Here is a 25300-nt window from a genome sequence, read left to right as displayed (position 1 = left end):
GCTGGCTATATTGCGATTGGTTATCATAACAATTGCATGTATTTATATTTTTCTTTGATAGAAAACCTGTATGAAACACTTGAGTTTGGAACCGGCTCTAACCCTGCTAATGTGGCATCACGGCAAAGGGTTCTGACAGGGAGGAACAGTGTTGGATCGTTCCTCATTTCTGATAGCACTCTGTGGGTTGCTGCTACAATCAGAGACAGTGTGTCTGGCTTCAAGTTTCAAGTCTCTGATGGTGAGCAATCAAAATGCGTTTGTGCATGATTTTTAATAAAATTACAAAATAAATGGATTAAATAAACAGTACTGAACTAAACTGAACTTTATTATATCTCTTTTATATCTTAATGTGCAAGTAGACAGTAAAGAAAAAATTCGACAGAAAAACAAATACAAAATATATACAAAGTCAGCTTTGTCATGACAAACGACTGTAAGAGTTGAGACAGAGCTTTAGATTATACTGTTTAAAGCCTTGTCTACACTATCAAACTTTATGTGACAACAAAATGTGATGTGCCCATATATTGACACAATGACATCATCCATATTTATATATATTTTTTTCAACCTAGTTTGATAGTGTAGATAGAGCTTAAGGACAGTGATGCATGCCAAGCTGATTTTTGCCCCTTTTTTGGAAAAAATAACTTTAAAGGTTAAAATCCTGGCAGTGAAAATCGCATCAAAGCGCAGTGGAATGGGCTTTCTTTGTATTGTTTCAATTTATAGGCCTATATATCTTTTTTCTTTGCAGATGGCTGTATAATTGAAAGTTTATTTAAAGATCATGGCGTAATAACCTCACCAAGCTATCCTCTTTCTTATCCTAATGATGCCGACTGCATCTGGATCATACAAATCACTGGACTTTACAGAGTTCATCTTACTTTCCATGATTTTGAGACGGAATCGTATTATGATCGGTTGTTTGTCGGTGGTGTCAGCGACGGATCAAACAGAGAATATTTGGTGTGAATGACAATATCAACCATTATTATTGATGTGTTTTGAGATTATATTTTTTATTTATTTGGTATACAGAATATACACTAAAGTACTGTACTGAAAAAACTGGGCTTTTTGTCCAGAGAGAAAATTGTATTACTTTTAGTTTAATTTACTACAAAAATGGAAAACTAGTAGGCTACAGGGATTTTTTTTTTTAAAAAGTCAAACAAATATTGGTTTTCCTATCAATCTAAAGTCAAAGCTAGCCTTGACTAAGATATTATTCCAAAACGACCATTAGATAGATTTTTACCTGTGAAATCATTAATATGTGTTTGTATTTTAGGAGTTTTCTGGAAACAGTCTACCTGATGATGTTTATAGTAACTTGAATGGTTTGTCTCTACGATTTGAAAGTGATGGTACAAACAACGCTAAAGGTTTTAACATCAGCTACCGAGTGATTTGTAAGTAACATTTTCTTGGCCAGATGTTTGCCATACTCGGCCCTACTACATTATGAATTGTGAAAAATGCGTCATTTTCAGTGAGAATCGAACCCATGACATTCATTCTGGCATCTGGCATACCTCTTGACCACTCTGATGTTGGTTGGGGTTCGATTCGAGCCTTCGAACATTAATTTCATCATCCAATTATTTTCTTAAATGTATTAAGGTGTATAAAGATATACATAATATAAAGTTTTTATTTTAAGTTTTATAAAATCTTATTTAACAGAATTCCTAAGAACCCCATAAACATAAACACAACTAATTATTATATTTAAAGAAATCATAAATCTTAATACTAGATAAATTTTATTGTTACAGACAATTGTCCTGATGGTTACATTGCTGGTAATGATGGTGAGACTTGTTACAAGTTTGTAGAGGAACCAAACACGTGGGTTGTAGCCAGACAAGACTGTCTTCAAACACCTAATAGTGATCTTGTTGTCATACAAGATGCAGCAGAGGCTGCATACATACAACGTTACATGACTGAGGCTAACCAAGACTGGTGGATTGGTAAATGATATTTTCTATATTTGACTTTAGTAGTAATGTTGTGCAAAAAAGAAAACAAACATTTTCTTTTCCAATTGTGCAAAAATGATAATAAAACTCCTGTTTATAATTAAAATTGAATTTGAAATGCTCAAGGAGAATAAATAAATCACATTATTACTAACCCTATTGTTATATTTTCAAATTATTCAATTATGTTAATAAGGTCCTTCATATAATATTCATTCCATTTGTTTCAACCTTGATACATATTAAGTAAATTTACTAACCAATTAATGTCAAAAACTATAATTACAATTTTTTTTGGCAGGCTTGAGTGACCTACCGGAGGAAGGATCGTGGGTTTGGGTGGATTGCCAATACGTTCCTGCTGGTAACTTATCCTGGGCTGTGACTGAACCGACAAACAGCACTGTAGAGAACTGTGTACGCTTCAATATGGATGGACAATACACTGATGATATGTGTAATCAGACTTTCCCATACATATGCAAAGAAGATAAAGGTATTAAATTCAATCTTTTATTTCGAAGTCTTTGGTCCATAGAAAGTAAAATTATGTATAAATAAAAAAAAAACTGTACAGACTAATTAATACAAGACGACGCGCTCTCATCTCATGATGGCATGCCAACTGGAGAGCATCTTTGACTTATATAATTGATTGATAATTGATTAAAATGAAATTTTTTTTTTTTCAATGAACCCTTGGTTGGAAGCACTAGACAGATCCAAATTTTCTGTATTCATCGTTTCAGGGCATGAATTAATGATTTTTTTTTCCTATGATATTTTTCATTTATCTAGGTTTTGGTAGTGATGAACAAAACCCTTCACGTTTTATGGTCTCATCTAAAACCGCACATCTAATCAATCTGTCTTGGACGCCCTCTTCGCTTGGTTGCTATGTTTCTGGATATCAACTCATAACATCATCCAATGGTTCAATTGTGTCAGACCAGATGTTTGAGCCTACAGTGACCTCAGCAAGGTTAAGCAATCTAACGCCTGCCACCAACTACTCTTTTGAGCTAATCACTTATGCTTTCGTAGAGGGTCCATTAGAGGGCAGCTTGAAACTTTTAGATGCCACTGATGTCCAACTAGGTAAACCTTTTTCCTTATGCTTTCCAAAGCTATCTTTTTTCTCTTTTATTCCACTATTACTATGTTATTAGCCAAAATGCTTGCAATACATTTGCCAATTATTTTACTAATTGCTTTGTATGTATGTACTGTATGTATGTTTTTTGCACAATAATGTCAAAAGTTATCAACATCAATAAGTTTTTGTCCTGAATTTTTGGAAACATGTATATGAAAAGATTCCTATTAATTTTTAGAAAAATCTAGTATTATTACAAAAGCTTTGTTAAAATCTTGAGATTTCTATATCTTCAATAATTATTGTTCGAAATATTCAATAGCACGCCCTCTGTCACTATCTACACATTGCCGAGTATTTCACTCAGTTTCCGAGAGCTTATCTCATGTATTTTTTCTTCAGAATGTCCTTTGAATTATCAACTCAATGTGCTAAACAATAAATGCTACCAAGTGAATCAAGATGAATTGACATGGGTAGAGGCAAGGCGGCAGTGTCTACAGACACACGATGCTGATCTAGTTATTATTGATTCAGAAGAAGCTGAAGATAATCTTAATGCAATTTTAGAGTCAAACAACATTGATATTTGGTTTGGTAAGTAATAATGGTTGATCTCAAATTATTACTATTACATGTTAAAAAAATATATACAAAAAATAATAGGAATTTAAAGAAATATTATATTGGTAACGTTTCTTTAATTTCTTAGTGTCATTATACAGTATTATGTTATAATAACTGTTGTATTAATATTTTATTTTCACTCAGCTTCGCCTCATATCACGTTTCATATTTCACCTAAATAAAACATTCATTATTTGTGTATTATTTCTTTCCATATCAATAGGTCTCTATGATTGGGATGCTGACAACACATGGTCACAAATCAACACTTGTCAACGTCCAGCATATGACAACTTTCAGCTTAATTATACATATACAGAACCTAATTGTGCAGTGATGCTGGATGCCAATGGCTGGGATTCTCAACCATGCAATGAAACTAATGCATTCGTATGTGAATATTTTCCTAGAGGTAAAGTAACCATTTAACAGTACAGAAATAATGAATGTTTATAAGTTGAATAGGGAGAATATTTTCATTACTTGAAAGATTGACTGTTCAATGCAGAGCTGAGTTAAATAGGACAATAAATCTTTCAACAGATATTCTGCCCATTCAACAAATACATAACATTCAATAACACTAATGTTCTAGATGCAATATACAGGCCTACTGTGTTGTAAAAATAATCTCGAAAAGAACCCTATTTTGAAAATCCAAGATAGTATGGGCTTCTTTTCGACATAGACTATTTTGAATATCAAAGAAACAAGGTGATTTAATGCAGAGATAACTTGTGATGCAGATATAATGTAGTTTATATCATACATTTATTTTGCAGTTTACAATGGTGATTGTAAAATGGACAGGTAATCATGTTATTGTGGTAGCAATTCACAAAATTTACAGCATTCATTTCGAAAAGAAGCCCCCTCTTTAGTTTGCAAAAGTAATCTAAAAAAGAAGCTTATTTCGAAAAGGAGCTCATCTTAAAAAGAAGCTCACCCAAGAACACTAAAAAAAGGAGCCGCCTTTGGCTTTTTTTACGGTATATTTATGATAAAAAACGTTATTTTTTAGATTCAAACGAAACTTCTGTTAATCCAAACTTTGTTCGTGTGGATCTCTTGGAGCCAACGACTGTGCAGATGTACTGGACGCCATCTATCCGACTGTGCGACGTACTTGGCTACGTTGTTAATAACACTAAAGTTGGGGAATCACCTACCTACTATGACGTAGATGATCCAAGGGGCAACGCTAAAGTGTTTTTTAAACTTGACACACTTACGGAATATGAATTTTCCGTATCAGCAAAAACTGTGACCTACGGAACCTTACCAGCGGACAGTGTAGAAAGAGTTTTAACCGGTATGTATATATAATATTTGTGGCTTCTTTTTTTGTCATGATTAATATTTGTGGCATACTTTACCATTAATGTGTATTCCCCCTTTTTTTTTTAAATAGAATTTTAATTTTATTTTGTATAAATATTATTTTTTAAACTTACTTTTAACAGTCAACAATAACCTTGTGTCTCTCCTTTTGCATGCGTTATAAATCTTTATAATATTAAACAAATCATAATCTTTCATACTAAATATGATTATTTTACAGGTGTTATGTGCCCCTTAGGCTATGATGAAGGAAATGATTACAGCTGTTATAAGTTTGTGAAGGAGGCTGTCACTTGGGAGGAAGCTAGGAATGATTGTTCAGAAGATGGGGCCTACCTTATCAACATTGACACTAATGTAGAGCTTCTGTACGTTAGACGCACCACCCTGACGGACACCTATTGGATTGGTACGATGTTTGTTTTATTTTTTTATTTCTTTTGTGTTGTCTAGATTGTTGTACTTTGCACTCTTTTGTATTTTTCTATATGCAAACGATATTAATAAATAGAAATAATGTTTAATACAATGAATAATAAATTAAAAAATTGAAAAAGATAATTTCATTGACACTTTTTTGGATAGTTATCAATGTTTTTGTAATAAGATATGTGATATTGTTTAAAATTGTTATAATGTTTTAAATATTTTATATTGTTATAAATATTTTGAATCCGTTCCATTGGTGGCTGTCGAATGTGACTGAAAATAAATAAATTAATAATAAATGGATAATAATACATATAATGAAGAGTACCTTTCCAAACAAAGTAATATCTTTAAAAAATTAATTATGAAAACATTGTTTTTTTTTTCAATATGATTTTCAGTGAAAGTTTATAACAATTTTTACTAAAATTTTTGCTAGTAATTAAAGTCTTTCTTATCCTTATTTATAATTTGGTAAACTTGTTTTTTTAAAGGTTTCAATGACATCGTTTCCGAAGGCAGTTGGTACTGGTCTGATTGCTCAATGTCCAATACATGGCAAGAAAGCAACTGGGCACCAGGTCAACCAGGAAATTTGAATACCATCGAACACTGTGGTGAATTAACCATTACTGGTCAGTGGAATGATGCTAATTGTGGACGTACCAATTATTACATCTGTGAAATTCCAAAAGAAGGTTTGTCAATTTAATTCAACATTTATTTTAACATTATTAACATTATCATAACATCAACATAGGTACAACATATATGGACCAAAATTGTGGAAAGAATTTACTTGAAATGGTGGTAATAAACCTGGTTATTTTAAAGAAACAAAATGAATGTATAAAAAAACAGGTCAAAAAATACTTTTTATCACTATATGCTGACTAACAACACCTTTGTTTTATTTAAGTTCTATATACTTGTTCTTATGTAAAAGGGTCCTACAAAAAAACGAAGCTACAGCTTTTTTATGCAGGATCCCTGTTTTCAGTTGTACTGTAATTATGATGTACTGTAATTGATGACTAAATAAATGTAGAATAAATGAAAATTACTATGGGATTTTACAGTATACCTCGGTTTAAAGAATTGTTATAGATTGGTATACAAAACTTATATTAGCACTTATAGTATGTTATGTTTATGAAATGGAGAAGAAAATGCAATAATGGTGGATGATCCTACGGGAAAAAAAAAAATAAAAAAAAGAATCGGATTGAGCTATAGTTGTAAATTTTTTAAATCATTGTGCAACCGGCAAGGCTTCTGTTTTTTCTAAGTTGAAATAAAAAATATATTTAGTGAAAAAGTATAAATTATAGTAGGCCTACTGTACTACTATAGAATTTAGCATTAAAGATTAAAAAAGAAAAATGTTTTTAGCAAATATGTTAATGTCACATAATAGTTTGACGGAGGTGAATAACTTTATTTAAACTACAAAATGGCATAATCTGATAATAAGTTTGATTTTATTATGTTTTTGGAGTACAAACAATGCATCTTTAATAATATTTGAACGGTATTTGTTTACAGGGATTGACACCAAGATGCAAAACCCTAGCATGCTCGACGGTACAACTATTTCATACAACCGCGTCAACTTAACATGGACTCCTTCCCCTAAAAGATGTGACGTCATCGGCTATACCATTACAGAAGGAGGGGACGATCCTGTTACTCATTTCATAGCAGGGGGCAATGCAAGTTATGGTATGGTTTCAGGGTTGGAACCAGAAAGTAACTACACGTTTATGATCAACGCAAAAGCATTTTATGATGACCTGCCTCTTGTAGCAAACGAGTCAGTTAGATTAACAACTTTTGTTAAAGCAGGTATGCCCAGAGAGATACATATTTTAAAATGAATGAAAAAAAAAATTAAATGATACATCAATATATTATTTTATTATTATTTATTTTTTATTATTTCCTTTATGTTCAATGTTTCTTTTAGTTTTGACAATACATGTGGGTACAGTATCTTTACATAATAGAAAAGACCTATTACATTTTTCTGATTTGCTTGAATGCATTTGAGGTGTTGGTGCCAGTTCTTCCATTTCCCTTTTTCCACCATGGGCCTAAAACTCTGTCTACATTATTAAACTAGTTTGACAAAAAAGTGTGATGTGCTCATGAACATGATGTCATATCACTACCATATTTGGGCACATCACACTTTCTTTTTCAAAATAGTTTGATAGTGTAGACAGAGCTTTAGTATGAATGTTGAATAAACCAAAAGCCAAAATATTAGTAATTATTTATTAAATGCTTGAAAATTTGTTTAGTTGTACTCTATTTAATGAATTTTCAGTACTTTCTTTTACTTTTGGTTTGGATAATTATTTGATATTTTAAGCCTAAATTGCACACATATTTCACTACTATAATCATAAGTCGTTTTTTTACCAGAGGGAGAGTGTCCGTATAAATATGAGAAGATCAATGGTGTATGTTACAAGTTTAGCAGCGAGTCAGTAACATGGACAGATGCTCAGAGAAAGTGTATGGAAGATGATGCGGTTCTTGTAATTATTGAAGATGAACAAGAGAAGACCATGCTGATGGACAGGACAAGTGGAGATCTTTGGATTGGTAGGTCTTTGTAATTTACACAATATTCACATTTTGTATAATTGAATTGGCATAAATTGCATTTGACAAATTAGACTATTTAGAAAACCAAACATTATTGGTATACTTCAAGAAAGATGAAAGTTTTTGCAACATTTAATTTTTTAGACTGTTGTCATTGTAGAAAGTGCATTAAAAATATGAATCCGTTATCCATTACAATAATGTTTGGGTAATGATAATGAATATGCTATATTAAATGACTTTGTATAGTATTTTATTGTGGCTAGAAGAAAGTAAAAAAAAAAATCTTTCCAATTTTGGAATATTTGTGTTATTTTGTAGACCACTTCATATATCTGCCCATTCTGCATGTTTCTTGGTATTCAGATGATAACATTTGTTCCACTATAGAATATTTAATGCCATCAGTCAATCGTTCTTTTAAGTTCTTTAAAATATTATTGAAAATTAAACCATAATCATACAATTCTTTTTAGGACTAAATGACCAAGTTGAGGAGGGTAGTTTCTTTTGGGGTGACTGCAACGTCACATCACCATGGCAACAGCAGCAATGGGGTCCCGACGAACCAATTAACGAAGAAGATGATCAAGACTGCGTGGTGATGATGTCATCTGGCACCTGGAATGTCAAGTCATGTGATCAAATTAACAAATACGTTTGCGAATTTGTAGAATTTGGTAAATGCTGTAATTGAAATTATTTTTTTGATAGTACATTAAAGCTTTGTCTGCACTATCAAAATAGTTTGACAAAAATGTGTGATATACCCAAATATGGTAGTGATAGGGTATCATCATATCCATATATGGGCACAAATACAATTTGATAGTGTTGGCAGAGCTTTAACAATGACATAACAGGTGTACATTTACTAACAAAGTGTTCCTAACTCACTTTCAAAGCAAACATCTGAGTGCCATCTATTCCTCTTTCGCCTCTCTTACCTCTACCCTTTTTAGAATAAAAAATGTTCGTGTCTTTTTTAGATTATGATATCAACCCAAGAAGTTTCTCTGGTGAGGCAACGTCTGCCTTCAGTGTAACATTACAGTGGACACCATCACCACAAAATTGTGAAGTACTAGAGTATAGAATCATGTACAGCAACCCTTCTATCCAAACCGTAATTCCTGGCAAGGACAGTGACATGACCGTCATTGATGGGCTACAGTCTAATACCATGTATATGTTTAGCATCAGCGCTTTCACAGCATGGGGAAATGTTGGATACAGTGAGGCTATCACAGTGGCTACACAGAATTTTACCAACGGTTTGTTTTTGGTTTATTATTTTTTAAAGCAAATTTTGAATACTGCAGCTTGAAATGGTAAAGATAAGACTTAATTCTTCACATGTATACATTCCGGATCACTAATATTATATTTTCTTGGTGTTTCTACTTTCAAAAGTGGCATCAAATTTATATCAAATTAGAATACCAGTTTTTAGTGGATAATATTTGTACTGGGGTATCCTGTTGCCGATGTGCCAATTTCGTCCAATGTAACCATTTTAAAATTCCAGTACTTGCAGTAGTTATAATATTTTTTTCAACAAATTTACACTATTTAGTATGCTATTCAATATAAGCATTAACACTAACTTAGTGATCGTGACTGTCAAAAATATTTTTGTTTACTGCAATAAATTTGTTGAAATTTATTCAATTGTTTCATACATTGAAATTGGTTCAATAAGGCAGTCACTGCAATAAACAATGTGTATGATTAATTACCCAAAAATACATTTGCCAAATAATTGCAGGAACAGGTTAAAACTGTAGTAAACTGTTACTGCAGTAGTAGAATAATTTTACATGATCCCTTCCTTATTAATAACTGTATTTCTTTTTAGATGCTTGTAATGGTCAGCCGCCCTTTACAGATAGTACTGGCAACATAACCTCTCCTAACTTTCCAAGTCCCTACCCACCGAATGCGAACTGTGCTTACCAAGTCACACTTACCGATGCCAAGTCTCGTGTGAGGTTGAGTTTCATGGATATCGATCTTATTGGTATGGACGATTCCTTAATAATCACAGATTTAAACAGTGGAGTTGAAAGCCCGCAGATGTTGGTGAGATCCGGTTTTTTATTATTACTGAGTTATTTGTTCAATAATTGAAAAGGCCAGGATAGATATATAATAATAATTTGTCAATACTGCTCAAAACCTCAAAGGGTGTTTACATTATTGGATTGGATCAAACACGTCTGTTCCTATAATGTTGCAGCTAGTAATTAGTAGTGGTTAACTATACCAGGTACCCATTTGTACACCTGGGTGGATGGAGGCAAACGTAAAGAAAGTGTTTTGCTTAAGAACACAAGCATTGTAAGAGCGTTGGCCTCAAACTCCCCATCATGTGAATTCCAACACTGCATCACACACATTTACATGTAATGTAATTTAAATTTTGACCTGGGAGGTACACACAAGCTGCAGCTGTATTAAGTCTCTACATCAAGGTAAAACAGAAAGATATTCGCCCATAGCAAAGCAAACCTTTAATTCTATAAACTGTTTAATTTTGTAGACATTAAGTGGTACAAACATCCCTAAAGATTACCTCAGCATGAGCAATTCCGTTGAAGTTCGTTTTGTTTCTGGATCGTCTCTCACCCAAGGAACTGGGTTTTGGATCGTTTATAAAGAAGACGAAGCAGGTAAATATTATTGAGCAAGTTTAATGTAAATGTATCCTCTGTTTAGGTGGAAAATTTCTACATATCCTCTACGTATGCAATTAACCACAGTGCAGCATAGGAGAGATGATGACCCTCATCTCTACTTAAATATAGTGTACAGCACAGCACTAACAGCTTTACATCCCATCTGAAGGAAAGGGCATTGACAGTATTAAAAGTATCTTGACTTACAAGCTATATGACACAGACAGCTCTTGAACCAATGACTCTCACTGTCCCTTACCCAATATCACTCTCGCATCTTTTTCGGGCCCACGAAAAAAGTTTGTCTTTGTATATTTCATTTAATTAATTAGACATTTAAAAATAAATGTGTGTTCTTTTACAAGGTCCATAAGGAATAAACAATGCAGAATAGAAAAAAATCAATTATAGTAATTTAAATTATGTTGTGCACTGGCTTATTATGCATAGATAGCAAAGTTAAACTAACTTTTCTTTATTAGAACTTCCGTTGAGTAAACAATGTCAGTATGCGTTTACGTTAAAATCTGGTACATCGCTACGCATCCAGTCATCCAGCTATCCAAACCAATATCCAAATTACGAGAACTGCACATGGACTTTAACGGCAAGTGAAAGCAGTGACGTCATCGCTGTCAACTTCTTTGACCTTGATCTTGAACCCGCGTATGATCGATTGTCATTTAATGGACAGACTGTCGTGACAGGAGATGTTCTTCCTAAAACCATCTTTTCCACATCTGATGTCCTTACATTTACCATGACGTCAGATTATTCAATAACTGGACGAGGATTTAGCTTGTCTGCTGAGCAGGTTGACCCCAGTGAGTATAATGCTAAATAAATGAAATAATATACAAATAATGAATGATTATGGGTTGAATGGTACAAATAATGCCATGAGGTGAATGGTGAAAGGTAATTATATTTCGTCAAATTTGTCACAACTATCCATAACATAATCATTACCGATATCCCTAATATTCAGGTTCTTGATTTTACCAAAAAATAGAGTATATATATATATCGGCAAATCTGTTTACGCATTTATCATAAGGAGTTGCAATTATCTAAAATAAAAACGTATGTTTATATATATCTTAAATTGGAGAAAATCTCATTTTTAGTGACCTCTATAATGTTTTCTGCTTTTTTTTATTTTGTAGATGTCATATATTTCTAAAACAAAGTTGATCAAATCAATTATTGTGATTAATCGTGTTTGTTTTTCTATTTTAGACCTTATTACTGACAAGACTATAACCATGTTAGATTCACAAAAGCCACATGCAACATGTGGAAGCACAGTAAATGTTACTGTTGGCTCTCAGGATATTACTAGTCCATTGTATCCCAACAATTATGAAAACAATGTAAACTGTGTCTGGAAAATCATGGGATCTGAAAACAACGGAATCGTTATACAATTTAATAAATTTGATGTAGAATATGGGTAAGCAATAGATATCTATTGTTAACATTTTTGTGTGGGAACTTATCTTAAGTTCTCTACATTAGTTTGACAAAAAAAGTGTGATGTACCCAAATATGGTAGTAATATGACATCATCATGTCCATATATGGGCACATCACATTTTTTGTCACATAAAGTTTGATAGTGTAGAAAAGGCTTTAAAATCAAATAGATTTTTATGTTTATATTATTATTTATTCTTATTAAATTTGAAAATAAAGATTTCAGATTTTAATGTGCATTCATCACATAAAATAATAAACAAATGATATCAAAATTCACTCAATATTTTCTAAATTTTCTTTTCTTTCAGTTATGATTATATTTTGGTTGGTGTAGGAGATGACGAGTTGGATGTCGCATCAATTGTTGGTAGATTCAGCGGTCCAAATTTACCCTCCAAAATGGTTGTGGATGGCAATAATGCCTGGATACAGTTAATTTCTGATGACTCGGTTACTGCTGGCGGATTTGATTTGTCTGTGTACAGCAAGCCCAGTTAGTAGACCTAGTGTTTATCAGATTCTTGAAAACGTTGAATGTGTTATTAGAGTTTTTGTGCTGCTTAGAATAGAAAATATCTTATATCGTATCTTCTATTAAGAAGAAACTTGGTTGGGTCCAGTATCATAGGCAAAATGTGTGATACAGCATTGGTACCTTGTATCATAGACCCTAGCCTAACCCTTAACCTAACATTTCATGATACAGACACCACATGTGATACCACATATGATATGAAACTAATTAAATATTGTTTAGGATGATAGGAAATGTCAGTCAGCACTTGAGAATTGAATGAATTTGTTATAGATTGTATGCCTTTGTGGCACAACATTAAAATAGAACAGTACAGTAAGATTAAACATGTATGTATGTGTATTTAACAGGTTGTGTTCAGAACAAGTTAGTAATTCCTGATGGTGGCAATATCGAATTAAAATCTGTGAACAATCCAAGTCCGTACGACGACAATGAGTACTGTTTGTATCAGATATCAAGCAGGCGAGGATCTTTTATACGATTTCAAATTAGAATGTTGGATGTTGGTAAGTTTTGAAAGATTAATTCCCATTTTGAACATATAATACAATAATAATTGGTCAAATGTTTGCCATAATTCTGATGTAAATGTAGTAAGTTAGATTTTCTAGGGGTTAGATTCAAGTCTAAAGAAGCAGCGGATACTGCACCAACATGAATAATAACAATAAAAACTAAATCATCGATGCAACATCGGTGGTTTAAAGGTATGAATTCCAGTTATCCGGAGGTCATGGGTTCGAGGTCCACTCGAGAATGACTGATTTTAATTACGTCGAAAGTTTAATGCAAAGATACTTCGAAGTAGCTATTCAATTTTCATCCTATAATGGTACAATTTACTTTTAATATTTGATTAGTTTTGACTTGTTTTATAACACAATATTGTTTTTCAAAAAGAGTGTAAAGGACGTTCTACAGTACTAATAATATAAATAGAAAATATAGAATACAATTTCCCGTCATTTCATGGGTAGTAATATTTTATATTTCTTCTTGCAGAGGAAGGGTATGATTTCTTATCATTTGGAAGTGGGCAGGATCCTATGGAATTATCTTCTAAAATGTTAATAGCAACTGGATCTATGTCCCAGCAGTCGGATTCCTATTCCACAAAGTCTAACCAATTGTGGATCATGTTTACCTCTGATGCAACCACTACTGGTGATGGATACATCATTGATGTCTATGATGGTATGTCGCCTCTGGCCTTTAGCCTATCTTTTAAAAAAAATTCAGTTTGTAGCATAGATTCAATACATCAGTTCAGCTTGGGAAGGCCTTCATTTGGATTATAATGTCTGAAGTGAATGCAATTGTTATCAATCAATCAAACAATCAATCAACCAATCAATCAATATTATTTATTTTCAGATTCATGTGGAATCAATTCATTATTTGGATCAGGTGGCCAGATATCATCCCCCAGTTATCCGATGGATTATCCCAACAATGCAGACTGCATCTGGATTATCCAGGTTTCAGGGGAGTTCAATATTGAACTTACATTCAAATCATTTGACTTGGAGACCGGACGAGACTTCCTCGTCGTTGGCGGCGTCACTCTAGACCAAGTGGACGACCAAACAGTTGTGAGTAAATTGGAAGATAGCCATGATGTTAAATTGCGATTTGGGATTTTCTAGTGTTTAAAAAAAAATGTTATTGGTTTTCTTTAGGTCCTAACCGGCTCTGAACTGCCTGAGAGCATTGTTAGTACCAGCAATGGATTGAACATACAGTTGAATTCAGATTTATCCACAACGTCAAAAGGATTTGATCTCACCTGGAAAGCTATATGTAAGTAGTTAGAATTTGGCAAGATGTCGTCTATTTGTGGTTATCAAACCTATCTACTTCTTTCTTCTGATAGCCATTCACAGACGTTAGATTTTTATTTCTCTGGAGCTGGCTATTAATGGCTGATTGTGAAAACTGATTATAATTGAGATAATAATTGTTCCACTCCTTTATATCTATCTCTCTAATCATGTTATTGCCATAATTGTACGGTATAACATTTATAATACTGCATTTAAAACAAGTAGATTTATTTTAGTTTTAACTTTTGTATTAAGTAATACAATTTTTGAATAGATTTGGAGACAATTTTTTCTCTTCTTTTTGCATTACTTAACTGTAATTGACCATCTTTGTTTTTTTAGACAAATGTCCAGTAGGCTACAGCGCTGGAAATGATAATGTGACGTGCTATAAATTCAGTTCGGAATCCAAGACCTGGTTTGATGCTCGCTTAGATTGTCTGTCTACTCCTGGTGGTGATCTTGTTATTATCAATGACAAGGCAGAAAATGATTATGTTAATAAGCTTATAGGAGATGACTCGTGGATTGGTAAGTGCTTAAAGACTACGGACGGGCTCCTATTCAAGTTAGATCTGACCTAACTCAAATTAGTTTAGCATAAACCTCTGTCTACACTATCACACTTTATGTGACAAAAACATGTGATGTGCCCAACTTTGGGCATGATGATGTCATATCATTACCATATTTGTGAATATCACTACCATATGGGCATATCACTACCATATTTTTTACCAATATCAAAGCCAGTTATTGTTCTGGAAGACATTAGCAGTTGTTCTACCTTGCTTGCAGTTAAAAGTCCGCAATTGTAGGCAAAAATCGAAATAAGCACACCATGCTGGAGTTAAATTTGATTTAAATGTAAAACAAGAAACTAAAATTCAAGAAAATCCAAATATTTTTTTTTAGTGTAAAATTAAAAATATTACAAATAATACAGGTTTATATTAACTGGTTTCCTAATTTTGACATAGTTTATAAACTGTATATTTCTGTTAAATTTGTTTAGGTTTTTATGACGGATCTGTAGAAGAAGAATGGTTTTGGGTTGATTGCTTGACCAACACAGATTGGGCCGAGTCCAATTGGGCAACTGGTCAACCTGATAATGGCAATGGCGCCGATTGTGCTCAGATTTCAAGCGCCACAGGACTTTACGATGATAAAGATTGCACAATACCAATGAAATACGTGTGTGAACAATACGAAAGATGTAAGTATGTTGAAGAACTCCAATGATCAATGCAGGCGTAGTTTGTTTCCAATACGACAGATTTATGTTTGTTGCAGTCAAGCCAAAGATTTTGTCTACAAATACATTTTATTTATTATGTTACATTATGTTTTTTCTCATTCTTTGCAAAAAAAAACCAGTTTAATGAAATGGAGATAATGTATAGAGCATCTCCAGTAAAGCCACGTCATTTTAAGAAATCTGTTTTGAAAAGTTTTGAAAATGTGACTATTTTCAGCACAGCGAATCTAATATATAAGTTGTGTTTAATTGAAATGCATATTTACAAGCTTTACAGTAGTTTCGGTTTTTTTTTTTTAGTCTCACTTTTTTAAAGAATTTTATCTTTACAGTACCATTGTGTATCATTTTGCTCATTCCATCATTTGTTTATAAAGTTATTTTAAAGATTTTTAAATATTCTTAACAATGTATTTCGAATTTATTTTTATTATCTATTTTTTTTTTCAAGTATACAATGATGACGATGCTACTCCGACTCGATTTCAAGCAGTTGCTTCAACAGAATCGGTTGTTACCCTGACATGGCGCAGACCAGTCCGCTATTGCGATGTTCTTGGTTATAGTGTACGTTTCAATGGAACAAATGGAGATGTAAGTTGTTTTCTTTTTCACATCGTTAATTGTTTTATATCATACTTGTTTACATCGCTATTGACTTTTTTGGCAAGACTTACCAAATGAATAGTAAGTTTTACTTAGTGGCACTTGCCCAGATAAATTGATCAAGATGGTTTCAGCTAGCCAACAAATCCAGTACAAATGGTATGACTTGACTTGGAACTTTCTTAGTCATACTACATTATCACCTTGAAAAATGGCTTTCTTAATTTCGTAATTCATAGTTTTGGCAGAAAGCAAAAGTTAAGATCACAATGTAATGTCCTCAATTAGTTACTTTTGTCTTGTTGTCTTGTTTGAGCCCAGATTTCACACTGTTGTAATGATGTTCTTTCTTAAGGTTTTGGTATGATTTTTCTAATTTTCTGCGAAACACTTACCTTGTGTTGTGTCCAAGTGGAAATCGAGTTCAGTGGGATTGCATATTTAAGTCTCCTTTTGTTAAATACAATTTATAATAGTGTAATCACACAACATTCTTATCCTTATTGTTTTAAAGGTTTTACTTCGTATCAATGGATCTGAAACTACTAGTCTTTTAGTTTATAACTTAGCGCCAGATACTACTTACATATTTGAGGTTGCATCGATTCTGCAGACATTTGGCTTGTTACCTTATGAACAATCTGCCACAGTAAAAACATTCAAGCCAGTAGGTATGTTAAACAAAACTTATGATATATTATGATATTACTAAACCGACATTGGTCACTGTATTGCCTCTTAAACCAAAACTTGTATTCCACTTACGCCATCAGGCTATGTTACAACTATAATGATCTGAAGTTCAAGCTCACTGAGTCGGTGTATTTATGATTTCTGTTTGTGAAGATAAAACAAAGAAACAAATCGTGCATAGATCACATAACTTTTAATTGCATACAGCTAAAATTAAATGGAATCATCCATAAACTAATGTCTATCTATGGTAAAAGTTTGGTACAAATCTGTTTAGTACTTTTGACAATATCTTCCAGAAAAACAGACAAATAAATCAAGATGTAACCTCCATTGGCGGAGGTATTAACAGTATACACACTTTTCACAGTTGTATAATTGCATTTAATTAAATTTTATTAAAATAATATTTAAATTACAACAATAGATGAGTTGTGTCCAGATGGTTGGGTAGTAGGACCCTCTTTCACCTGTTACCGCTTCAGTGATGTTTCTCGGACATGGTCAGATGCAAGAAAAGACTGCATGAGTGTTGAAGATGGCGATCTTGTAATTATCGAGGACGAATCGGAGCATGCCTACATACAAAACATGACTAATATGAAAAATGATTGGTGGATAGGTAAGACCATTTTTTTTGTTTTTAAAATTATTCTAAAATGAGTGAAAAGAGGGAATATTTTTATGAGTTGAGATGGAAAAATGGATACACCTACTGCAAGTAGAAAAATAATATAAGTATGCGAAGTTTCACCTTGGTATGCTAGGTTGGTGACTCCAGGTATGTTATAAAATGCCTAATTCAATGTATGCAAAATAGAGGATGCAGATTATACAAGATCATATGCCATGTACTACACGACGAATGTGTATTTTTAAATAACCTTGTAAACAACATAAATTGTAAACCATATATAGTATTTTGTTATAGTTGGTGTTTTATCAAAAAGGTTGTTTTGAATATATATTCACAAATGCAATCTTCAAAAAAGTTTATAACATTGGAAATTGATACTTTTGAAGGATTTTATGACCAAGCTACAGAAGACAGTTGGCGATGGGTAGATTGTAGTTCACCAAACATCTGGCAACGTTCACAATGGGCTCGTGGCCAACCTGATGATAGTAACGGTCAGAGTGATTGCGGTCAGATGAATGATGCTGGACAATGGGAAGATGAGACATGTTCAAATAAAAATTATTACATTTGTGAAAAGCGCAAAAAACGTAAGTGGTAGTTAATAATATAATGGTTAATAATTTGTTGGTGTTTTATTGATTTGTATTCAATTTAATAATGCTTAATTATTGTGTTTTTAGCATTTTCTCCAAATGAGGCAAATCCTACTCTTTTCCGAGGTCAAGCACTTAACCCTGTATCAGCAAGCTTTAGCTGGCGGCCATCAAGATTGAACTGTGATGTCACTGGCTATAAAATCAACTACCAAGATGGCGTTAAAACCATGGTCATGGAGGTCGCCGGTGCGGATACTAGTTCAGCGGTTGTCCGTGATCTAATACCAGGGACCATTTACATATTCTCCATTGCTGCAACAACAATGGTCGGAGATTTGTCATATGGCCAATTCCGTCCAATCAGAACACTTAATGAATCAGGTGTGGAAATATTTTAATTTTTAATCATTTTGAGAAATTCCATCGTTGCTATTATTGAGCTGTTGCCATTTGATCTATCCAATGTATATTGCTCTAATAATTCAATAACAGAACAGCAAATTGATCTTTTAAATATTCCATTATTTAAAACATAATTAGGACATACTATATAATGTATTATGTTTTTGTTTGTTTTTAGTGCAATGTCCGTTTGGATATGAGATTGGTTACGACTACAACTGTTTCAAGTTCTCTTTGACAAGTCGTACCTGGGATGATGCACGAGCAGATTGTCAATCTTCTTTGAACTCTGACCTTGCTAAAATTGATACTCCAGAAGCATTAGATTACGTCATGAACGTTAGGAATATTACCAGTGATTACTGGATTGGTGAGTTTAATGTGAAATGAAATTAAATAGGCCTACTACTTTATTTACTGGAAACTTAGAAATAAGGCTATCAAAATTAAAATTGACTTTAAATGAAAATCATAAAAAATTGAGATTTTAATTGTATCCGACTTAAGTTGTTTAAAGTCTTACCTTAAGTTCTGTCTACACTATGAAACTTTATGTGACAAATAAAATATTTGGGCACTTTTTTTGTCAAACTAGTTTAATAGTGTAGACAGAGCTTTACATCAATTATTTAATATAGGATGCATGTGTTCTATATGATAAAACATACATATAAAGAATACACTTTTATTCCTATAAAAATATGTAATTTGCCTGTGAAAAAAGAGATTGTCATGTTTCTCTATTGTTTGTAGGCTATTATGATGTTGCTGTTGAGGGCAAATGGCAGTGGGTTGATTGTACTGCTCCCAGTAACTTTACACTCAGTAATTGGGGAGTAGAACAACCTGATGATGTTGTTGGAAGTCAAGACTGTGGCCAGCTACGATCTAATGGCAAATACCATGATCTACAATGCTTAAGCCGTTCCCAGTACATCTGTCAAGTCATCCCCAAAAGTATGGACAGTTATATCTTGTTTTATTATTTTTGTTTTTCTTTAATTTCATTTCTCATTATGGTATAGTCTTGCACATAATATACAGTCTCAACTTTACATTATTTTACCGTATGTTCTAAGGGAGATCAACTTCTATATGTACTGTTTAAAACTATATGAAATTAAGGAACAGAGTTCAAATGATTGTCTGTATGTTGTCTGACATTATATCAATATATAACAATACAGTAGAACCCCTATTAAAGGGACACCTTCAGGGGTCACCAAAGTATCCCCTTATAGGGATGTCCCCTGGATAAGGCTAAGCCTTAGTATTGAAACATACATCATCTTTGTTATATTAAAACTCATGAACATATTCGTCTCACGAATATTAATGTAGTATTATATAGAGCTAGTATTGTAAAAAAAAAAGAATAAAAATAAATGTATTGTCCAATATTTATAAATGGGGTTGCTGACACAAATGTGTTATGGTGCTCTGTTTCTGTCGCAACCCCTGGACCGCTTGTTGTCGAGAAATGAAAGGAAATATAAAAATTGGAAACTTTTTGTTTGACACACTACTAAAAACACAAAAAGTACAGAGCAAGCAAAATATATAAATATACAATACCAAATGAAAAAAATACCATCTTTTTACGTTGGATATGAGGAATTAAAAATGTTAGCATGCTAATAATGTTTTGTTTTAATTTCACAGATTTCGTACCAGAGGACTTCAACCCACGTTTGTTTACTGCCGTTAGTTTTTCTCCAGACAATGCTATTTTGACGTGGAGACCAACTGATATAAATTGTGACATTGAAGGCTACAGTATTAGATACAACATTAACAACACAATGGTAATTTTGTTATTTATATTTGAAACAATATGTGGTAAAAATTTAAACTTAAGGAATGTTGTCCTGAAAATTAAAAAATTCTTTTTTTTTACCAGAAAACTATGTTTGTACCAGGTGCTCTTACCAATGCCGCTAATGTCACTGGTCTGCAACCATCAACCACATACCAATTTGAGCTAGCTGCCGTACTTACCACCGGTACATTGGCATACGAAGCAGTCGCCAGCGCTACAACTTTACCTGCTGGAGGTATGAAATGTTGTTTTACCAGGAAGCTATAAAATTAGATCTTATAGCTCTTATTCTTGTATATAAAGTCGAAGTATTGTCATGTCCCGGGACCACTCTATTAGTCACCATCGATAGACTTTCTTCATCAGTGCTTCTATGAATGGATGAATTTTGGGAGCAGGAACGCTAGTAGACCAAACCCAGTACTGTTTTTTCCTCTCGACGTTGTTATTATTATTATTATTATTCATTTTTCAGATCCTTGTAGCAGATTTGATGGTTGGGAGACTGGTTTTGGAGGCGCATGCTACCGATTTGTCACGTCTGCCACGCCCGTATCTTGGAATGAAGCTAGGAAGGAGTGTATGAAAGCCGAAAATGGAGACCTAGTCCTGATTAAAACCAAGACGGAAAGCGAGTACATTCGCAATAAAACGAATACTAATAGTTATTGGATAGGTATGCAACTAATTTTGTTGACAAATAAGGGCACTCATTTTTTAAATCTTTGGTACTCCTTTTTCTAACAGTCCTTATAACATCATATTTTCAGATAATTATGAAAAGGAAATATTCTAGTGCACAAAATGTATCATCTTTATAGGTCACATATCTCCCTGGTCACATTTAGAGATCCTTGAAGAAAGTTTATCACTGTGTCCCTTCATACACTCCTTAACAAGATGGACAGTTTAAAATTATTTTGGCACTAGTAACTTTGAAAAATACTGTTCTCTAAGAGTTACTGCTTTCTTAAATTGTTCTGGTCTCATCTGAAAATATTGTCTGTAAGCAAGCAAGCTACACTAGGCATTATTAAACAACATCACTTTTTTCATTTTTCCTTGAGGCTTGGTAGTATTTGCCACCTCACAACAAAGCGAGTCGCTTGGTTGAACATTTCAAAATTGAGCTAACAGTAAGCCTGATGTTAACATAACAAGTAACTATATAACATTTGCCTTAAAGGGTATTCTGATGAAACAGTGGAAGGTGATTGGCATTGGTTAGACTGCAGCCCTCCCTCCTCCTGGGCATCCAGCTTCTGGCTTGACAACGAACCAGATAACACAGATACTGAGAACTGTGGGTACTATGTTAGCAATATCCTACGTGAGGGTTTTGGAGATGATGTCTGTGCTTCTGAATATGCACAGTATATTTGTGAAATCTCAGAAGGTATGTTGTATTATCATGTCTTGACTTTTTTTTGGATAAAAACTGCTTAATGTTTGATTCTTAAAAAAAAATATTTTTAAATTATGTTAATTAAAAAATAGAGTCTCATTGCTCAGGCCTTTGTAGTGGACTGTGTCTCTTAGTTGCTTCTTTGGAGCTGTTCTCTGGGGTAGTCGCTCTGGGGCTGCTTAGTCTCTTAGCTCTGTTGATGCTGCTCAAGAGCTGCTTCTCTGTTGCTACTGCTTCTCCTCCCAAGGTAGCTTCTTCTGGGATGCTTCTCTAGAGATACTGGTCTTAGCTGTTTCTCATGGAGCTGCTTTTTCTGGGACCACTGCTCCAGGATAGCTTCTTTAGTGATGCTGCTCCTGGATTGATTCTCACCATCTTAACCCTGCACAATTAATAAGCAACTTTATTTACTGATGCATCAATACTATTATAAATATTATGGCATTTCCTTCCCTGACAGAATATGATCCTGATGCAGCCAATCCGTCTATGTTCAAAGGATCAGTGATAAACCCAAACACTGTTGAGCTAACCTGGCAAATATCTGACGTTATCTGTGATGTTGACGGCTACCAGATTGAATACTCTGATCCCGTAAAATCCACCATCAATGTACCTGGGGCTTCAACAAATTCAGTGAGAATTAGTGGACTTAAGGAAAACAGACAGTATACGTTCTCGATTGCAGCGTACAGTGAACTTCGACTGTTGACCTTTGACACGTCTACAACTGTTAAAACACCTTCATTTTCAGGTAATGTTGGCACTTGCACGAACATAGTTTTCATCTTTACTCTTTAGAAAAATTAAAAATATACTTTAAATAGTCTTCCTATCTTGTAGTTTTTATTTTTGGCAAATAATATGACTTACTTTCACTCTCTGTATTTCATTTATTCATCCAAAGAAAAAGATAGATAAAAACAGAATAAATACAGTAAAACATGAAAAAGACCATCAACAAAAGCTTGTATAAGATTTTACTACTGAATACAGTTAAGCAAGTGTCTCGAGCAGAATCATTTTTTTTTACAAAGGGCCCCAAGGTCTTTTTTAACCTACTATATTGTAAAAGTATGTTTAGTCATTAAGAAAACATAACATTTTCTCAAATATAAGTACTGTAATTTTTTATTTGTTTTGAACTTAGGCCATTGCCCAAGTGGATGGGAACTCATAGACTATGCATGCTATAAATTTGTCAACAATTCTGTGAGTTGGCACGATGCAAGAGCCGACTGCCAAGCCACATCAGGTGGTGATCTGGCTATCATTGACACAGAGGCTGAGCTGCAGAATGTGATGGAGAGAACACAAGGCGACTGGTGGGTCGGTAAGTCAGAAATGCACTCCTCAATACATTCCGGGGTGCTGTAGGTGTGCTGTTTGTATGTTGGTGTGTAGAAGTTTACTAAATTTAAGCATGTTGTATATCGCACTGCTCAAGGGCATTTTAGGAGTGTGTTAGGTGGGTGATCGCACTCGCTCGCCTTAAAAGACAAGGCCTGCAGATTTAAGCTTGATTGCCACTTTGACGCAACGCATCGACGTAGGCGCAACGCAAATTAATTGATCAATCACAAGCAACAATTTGGTTGATCCATAGTTCATTTTATTTGTCTAAAAGGAAATTCATGCTGACATACAATTGCTTAAAATTATTTGAAGGCTAGTAACATCCAAATTACTTGAGTTGTGCTCACATCCAAAAGCTCTGTCAACTACAGTATCAATGTTTATGTGAAGATGTGCTCATTTATGGACATGATGATGTCATATCACTACCATATTTGGAACTGGGCATATCACTACCATATTTAAGTACATCACACTGTTTTTGTCAAACTAGTTTGACAGTGTAGACATAGCTTAATGGAAATAAATTTTATAATAATAATCGATATTGCTGTGCTACTAACATCTACAACATTTTCAAAAAACATTTGGTCAACAGCCTACTGCTACAGTAGTACTAATATTACTGATATGATAATGTTTTAGGTCTTCATGACCAGTCTGTTGAGAATGATTGGACATGGGTTGATTGTTCTTCCATTGGATCATGGGGTGAGAGTAATTGGCAAACGAACCAACCAAATGACCAGATCGGTAACCAGGACTGTGTAGAAATGCGAAATAACGGACGATTTAACGACTTGGAATGTGACATGAACTTGTTCTACATTTGTGAAATTATCAATAACAGTAAGTTATTTTCTGTCTGTATTATTTAAAAAAATTGTTTTTATTAAAATTAACTCTGTAGGCAATGTATCGAATGAGTGTGGTATAAGCGAGTGAGTGTCCGAACGGTTAAGACAGTGGAACTGTAATTACGTATCCATAACATCGGCAAGGGTTTGAGGCTCACTCGCTCCATGGTGAAGTTTGACACATTTAGATTTTAAAGAATTATTTTAAACTTTATACTTACACTTAACATCTGTTCACATAGCTATTAACAAAGATAGCGGCCAGTGTAAAACTATTCTTATCTAATTTTATCAGCTCGCAGCGACGTGAATCCATCAAAGCTTAGGGGTGAAGCTCTTTCACCCAATGATGTCAGATTAACCTGGACTCCTTCACCTCAGAGCTGCGAAGTCAGCGGGTACAAAGTATTCATCAACTCTGCTCTTATTAGTCAGACCTACATAAACGTTACGGGTGGAAAAACTGACGAGTTGCTGGTGAAAGGTCTAACAGCAAGCACGCAGTATGTTTTCACGATTGCAACTTACACAATAGATGGTAAAGAGCCATTGTTATCGGACATAGAAACTGTTACAACACCATCAGGTGAATATTATTATTTATATTTTTAGTTTATAATGATGCCCTTCTCCATCATCAACACAGCTGATTTATGTATTCAAAAATACCACTTCTAAACTGTAATATGTAGTCATTAGTTAATTTAAAGATGTATTGTCCCTTGAAACCCAAAAAATGAAGGTCAAAATATTCTAAATTTAAATTGGCCATACCAAAGTAATATTAAAGTTATTTACTTTATGTCGAAAATTCAAGCCAAAAACAAGTTTACGTAATTAACAGGTAAATTAATTTGATTACATTTCGTCTGGCAAAATCGTTGCGAGTGAAAGTAAACAAAGATTTCAAACCACAAGTATGCATGATGCTAATTAAGATTGTTTACAACTCGTCACGGTTGAGAAGGTGTTTTCACACAGGTCGCGAGGAAGTATGATTATGCATACAGAGTAGCCAAACAAGCGCGTTGCATTATGAGATAT

General features: G+C 33.6%; 1 protein-coding gene across 1 annotated transcript in view; it reads left to right on the top strand.

The window, feature by feature from the left end:
• The first annotated feature begins 9 nt into the window (after positions 1 to 9).
• The window catches only part of LOC140039195 (uncharacterized), a 34517-nt gene continuing 9226 nt past the window's right edge, over positions 10 to 25300 (top strand). The window contains exons 1-41 of the mRNA XM_072084790.1: positions 10 to 241; positions 764 to 978; positions 1304 to 1424; positions 1791 to 1988; positions 2299 to 2493; positions 2796 to 3095; positions 3496 to 3690; positions 3944 to 4132; positions 4742 to 5032; positions 5282 to 5470; positions 5985 to 6188; positions 7036 to 7335; positions 7918 to 8100; positions 8580 to 8783; positions 9093 to 9377; positions 9962 to 10185; positions 10646 to 10775; positions 11264 to 11605; positions 12021 to 12234; positions 12569 to 12753; positions 13146 to 13304; positions 13801 to 13992; positions 14173 to 14390; positions 14478 to 14598; positions 14964 to 15152; positions 15637 to 15840; positions 16334 to 16476; positions 17003 to 17159; positions 17609 to 17803; positions 18205 to 18408; positions 18502 to 18798; positions 18998 to 19189; positions 19573 to 19776; positions 20482 to 20624; positions 20720 to 20873; positions 21114 to 21314; positions 21825 to 22034; positions 22504 to 22797; positions 23194 to 23376; positions 24045 to 24248; positions 24552 to 24842. Coding sequence (XP_071940891.1) covers positions 37 to 241; positions 764 to 978; positions 1304 to 1424; positions 1791 to 1988; positions 2299 to 2493; positions 2796 to 3095; positions 3496 to 3690; positions 3944 to 4132; positions 4742 to 5032; positions 5282 to 5470; positions 5985 to 6188; positions 7036 to 7335; positions 7918 to 8100; positions 8580 to 8783; positions 9093 to 9377; positions 9962 to 10185; positions 10646 to 10775; positions 11264 to 11605; positions 12021 to 12234; positions 12569 to 12753; positions 13146 to 13304; positions 13801 to 13992; positions 14173 to 14390; positions 14478 to 14598; positions 14964 to 15152; positions 15637 to 15840; positions 16334 to 16476; positions 17003 to 17159; positions 17609 to 17803; positions 18205 to 18408; positions 18502 to 18798; positions 18998 to 19189; positions 19573 to 19776; positions 20482 to 20624; positions 20720 to 20873; positions 21114 to 21314; positions 21825 to 22034; positions 22504 to 22797; positions 23194 to 23376; positions 24045 to 24248; positions 24552 to 24842 — 8524 coding nt within the window. The 5' untranslated portion in view covers positions 10 to 36. The remainder of the gene's footprint in view (positions 242 to 763; positions 979 to 1303; positions 1425 to 1790; positions 1989 to 2298; positions 2494 to 2795; positions 3096 to 3495; positions 3691 to 3943; positions 4133 to 4741; positions 5033 to 5281; positions 5471 to 5984; positions 6189 to 7035; positions 7336 to 7917; positions 8101 to 8579; positions 8784 to 9092; positions 9378 to 9961; positions 10186 to 10645; positions 10776 to 11263; positions 11606 to 12020; positions 12235 to 12568; positions 12754 to 13145; positions 13305 to 13800; positions 13993 to 14172; positions 14391 to 14477; positions 14599 to 14963; positions 15153 to 15636; positions 15841 to 16333; positions 16477 to 17002; positions 17160 to 17608; positions 17804 to 18204; positions 18409 to 18501; positions 18799 to 18997; positions 19190 to 19572; positions 19777 to 20481; positions 20625 to 20719; positions 20874 to 21113; positions 21315 to 21824; positions 22035 to 22503; positions 22798 to 23193; positions 23377 to 24044; positions 24249 to 24551; positions 24843 to 25300) is intronic.

This window comes from Antedon mediterranea, chromosome 2, assembly GCF_964355755.1.
Source record: "Antedon mediterranea chromosome 2, ecAntMedi1.1, whole genome shotgun sequence".
NCBI classification, from domain to species: domain Eukaryota; kingdom Metazoa; phylum Echinodermata; class Crinoidea; order Comatulida; family Antedonidae; genus Antedon; species Antedon mediterranea.
The sequence above is the reverse complement of the archived record's forward strand: the minus strand, read 5'-3'. Positions and strand labels throughout refer to the sequence as shown.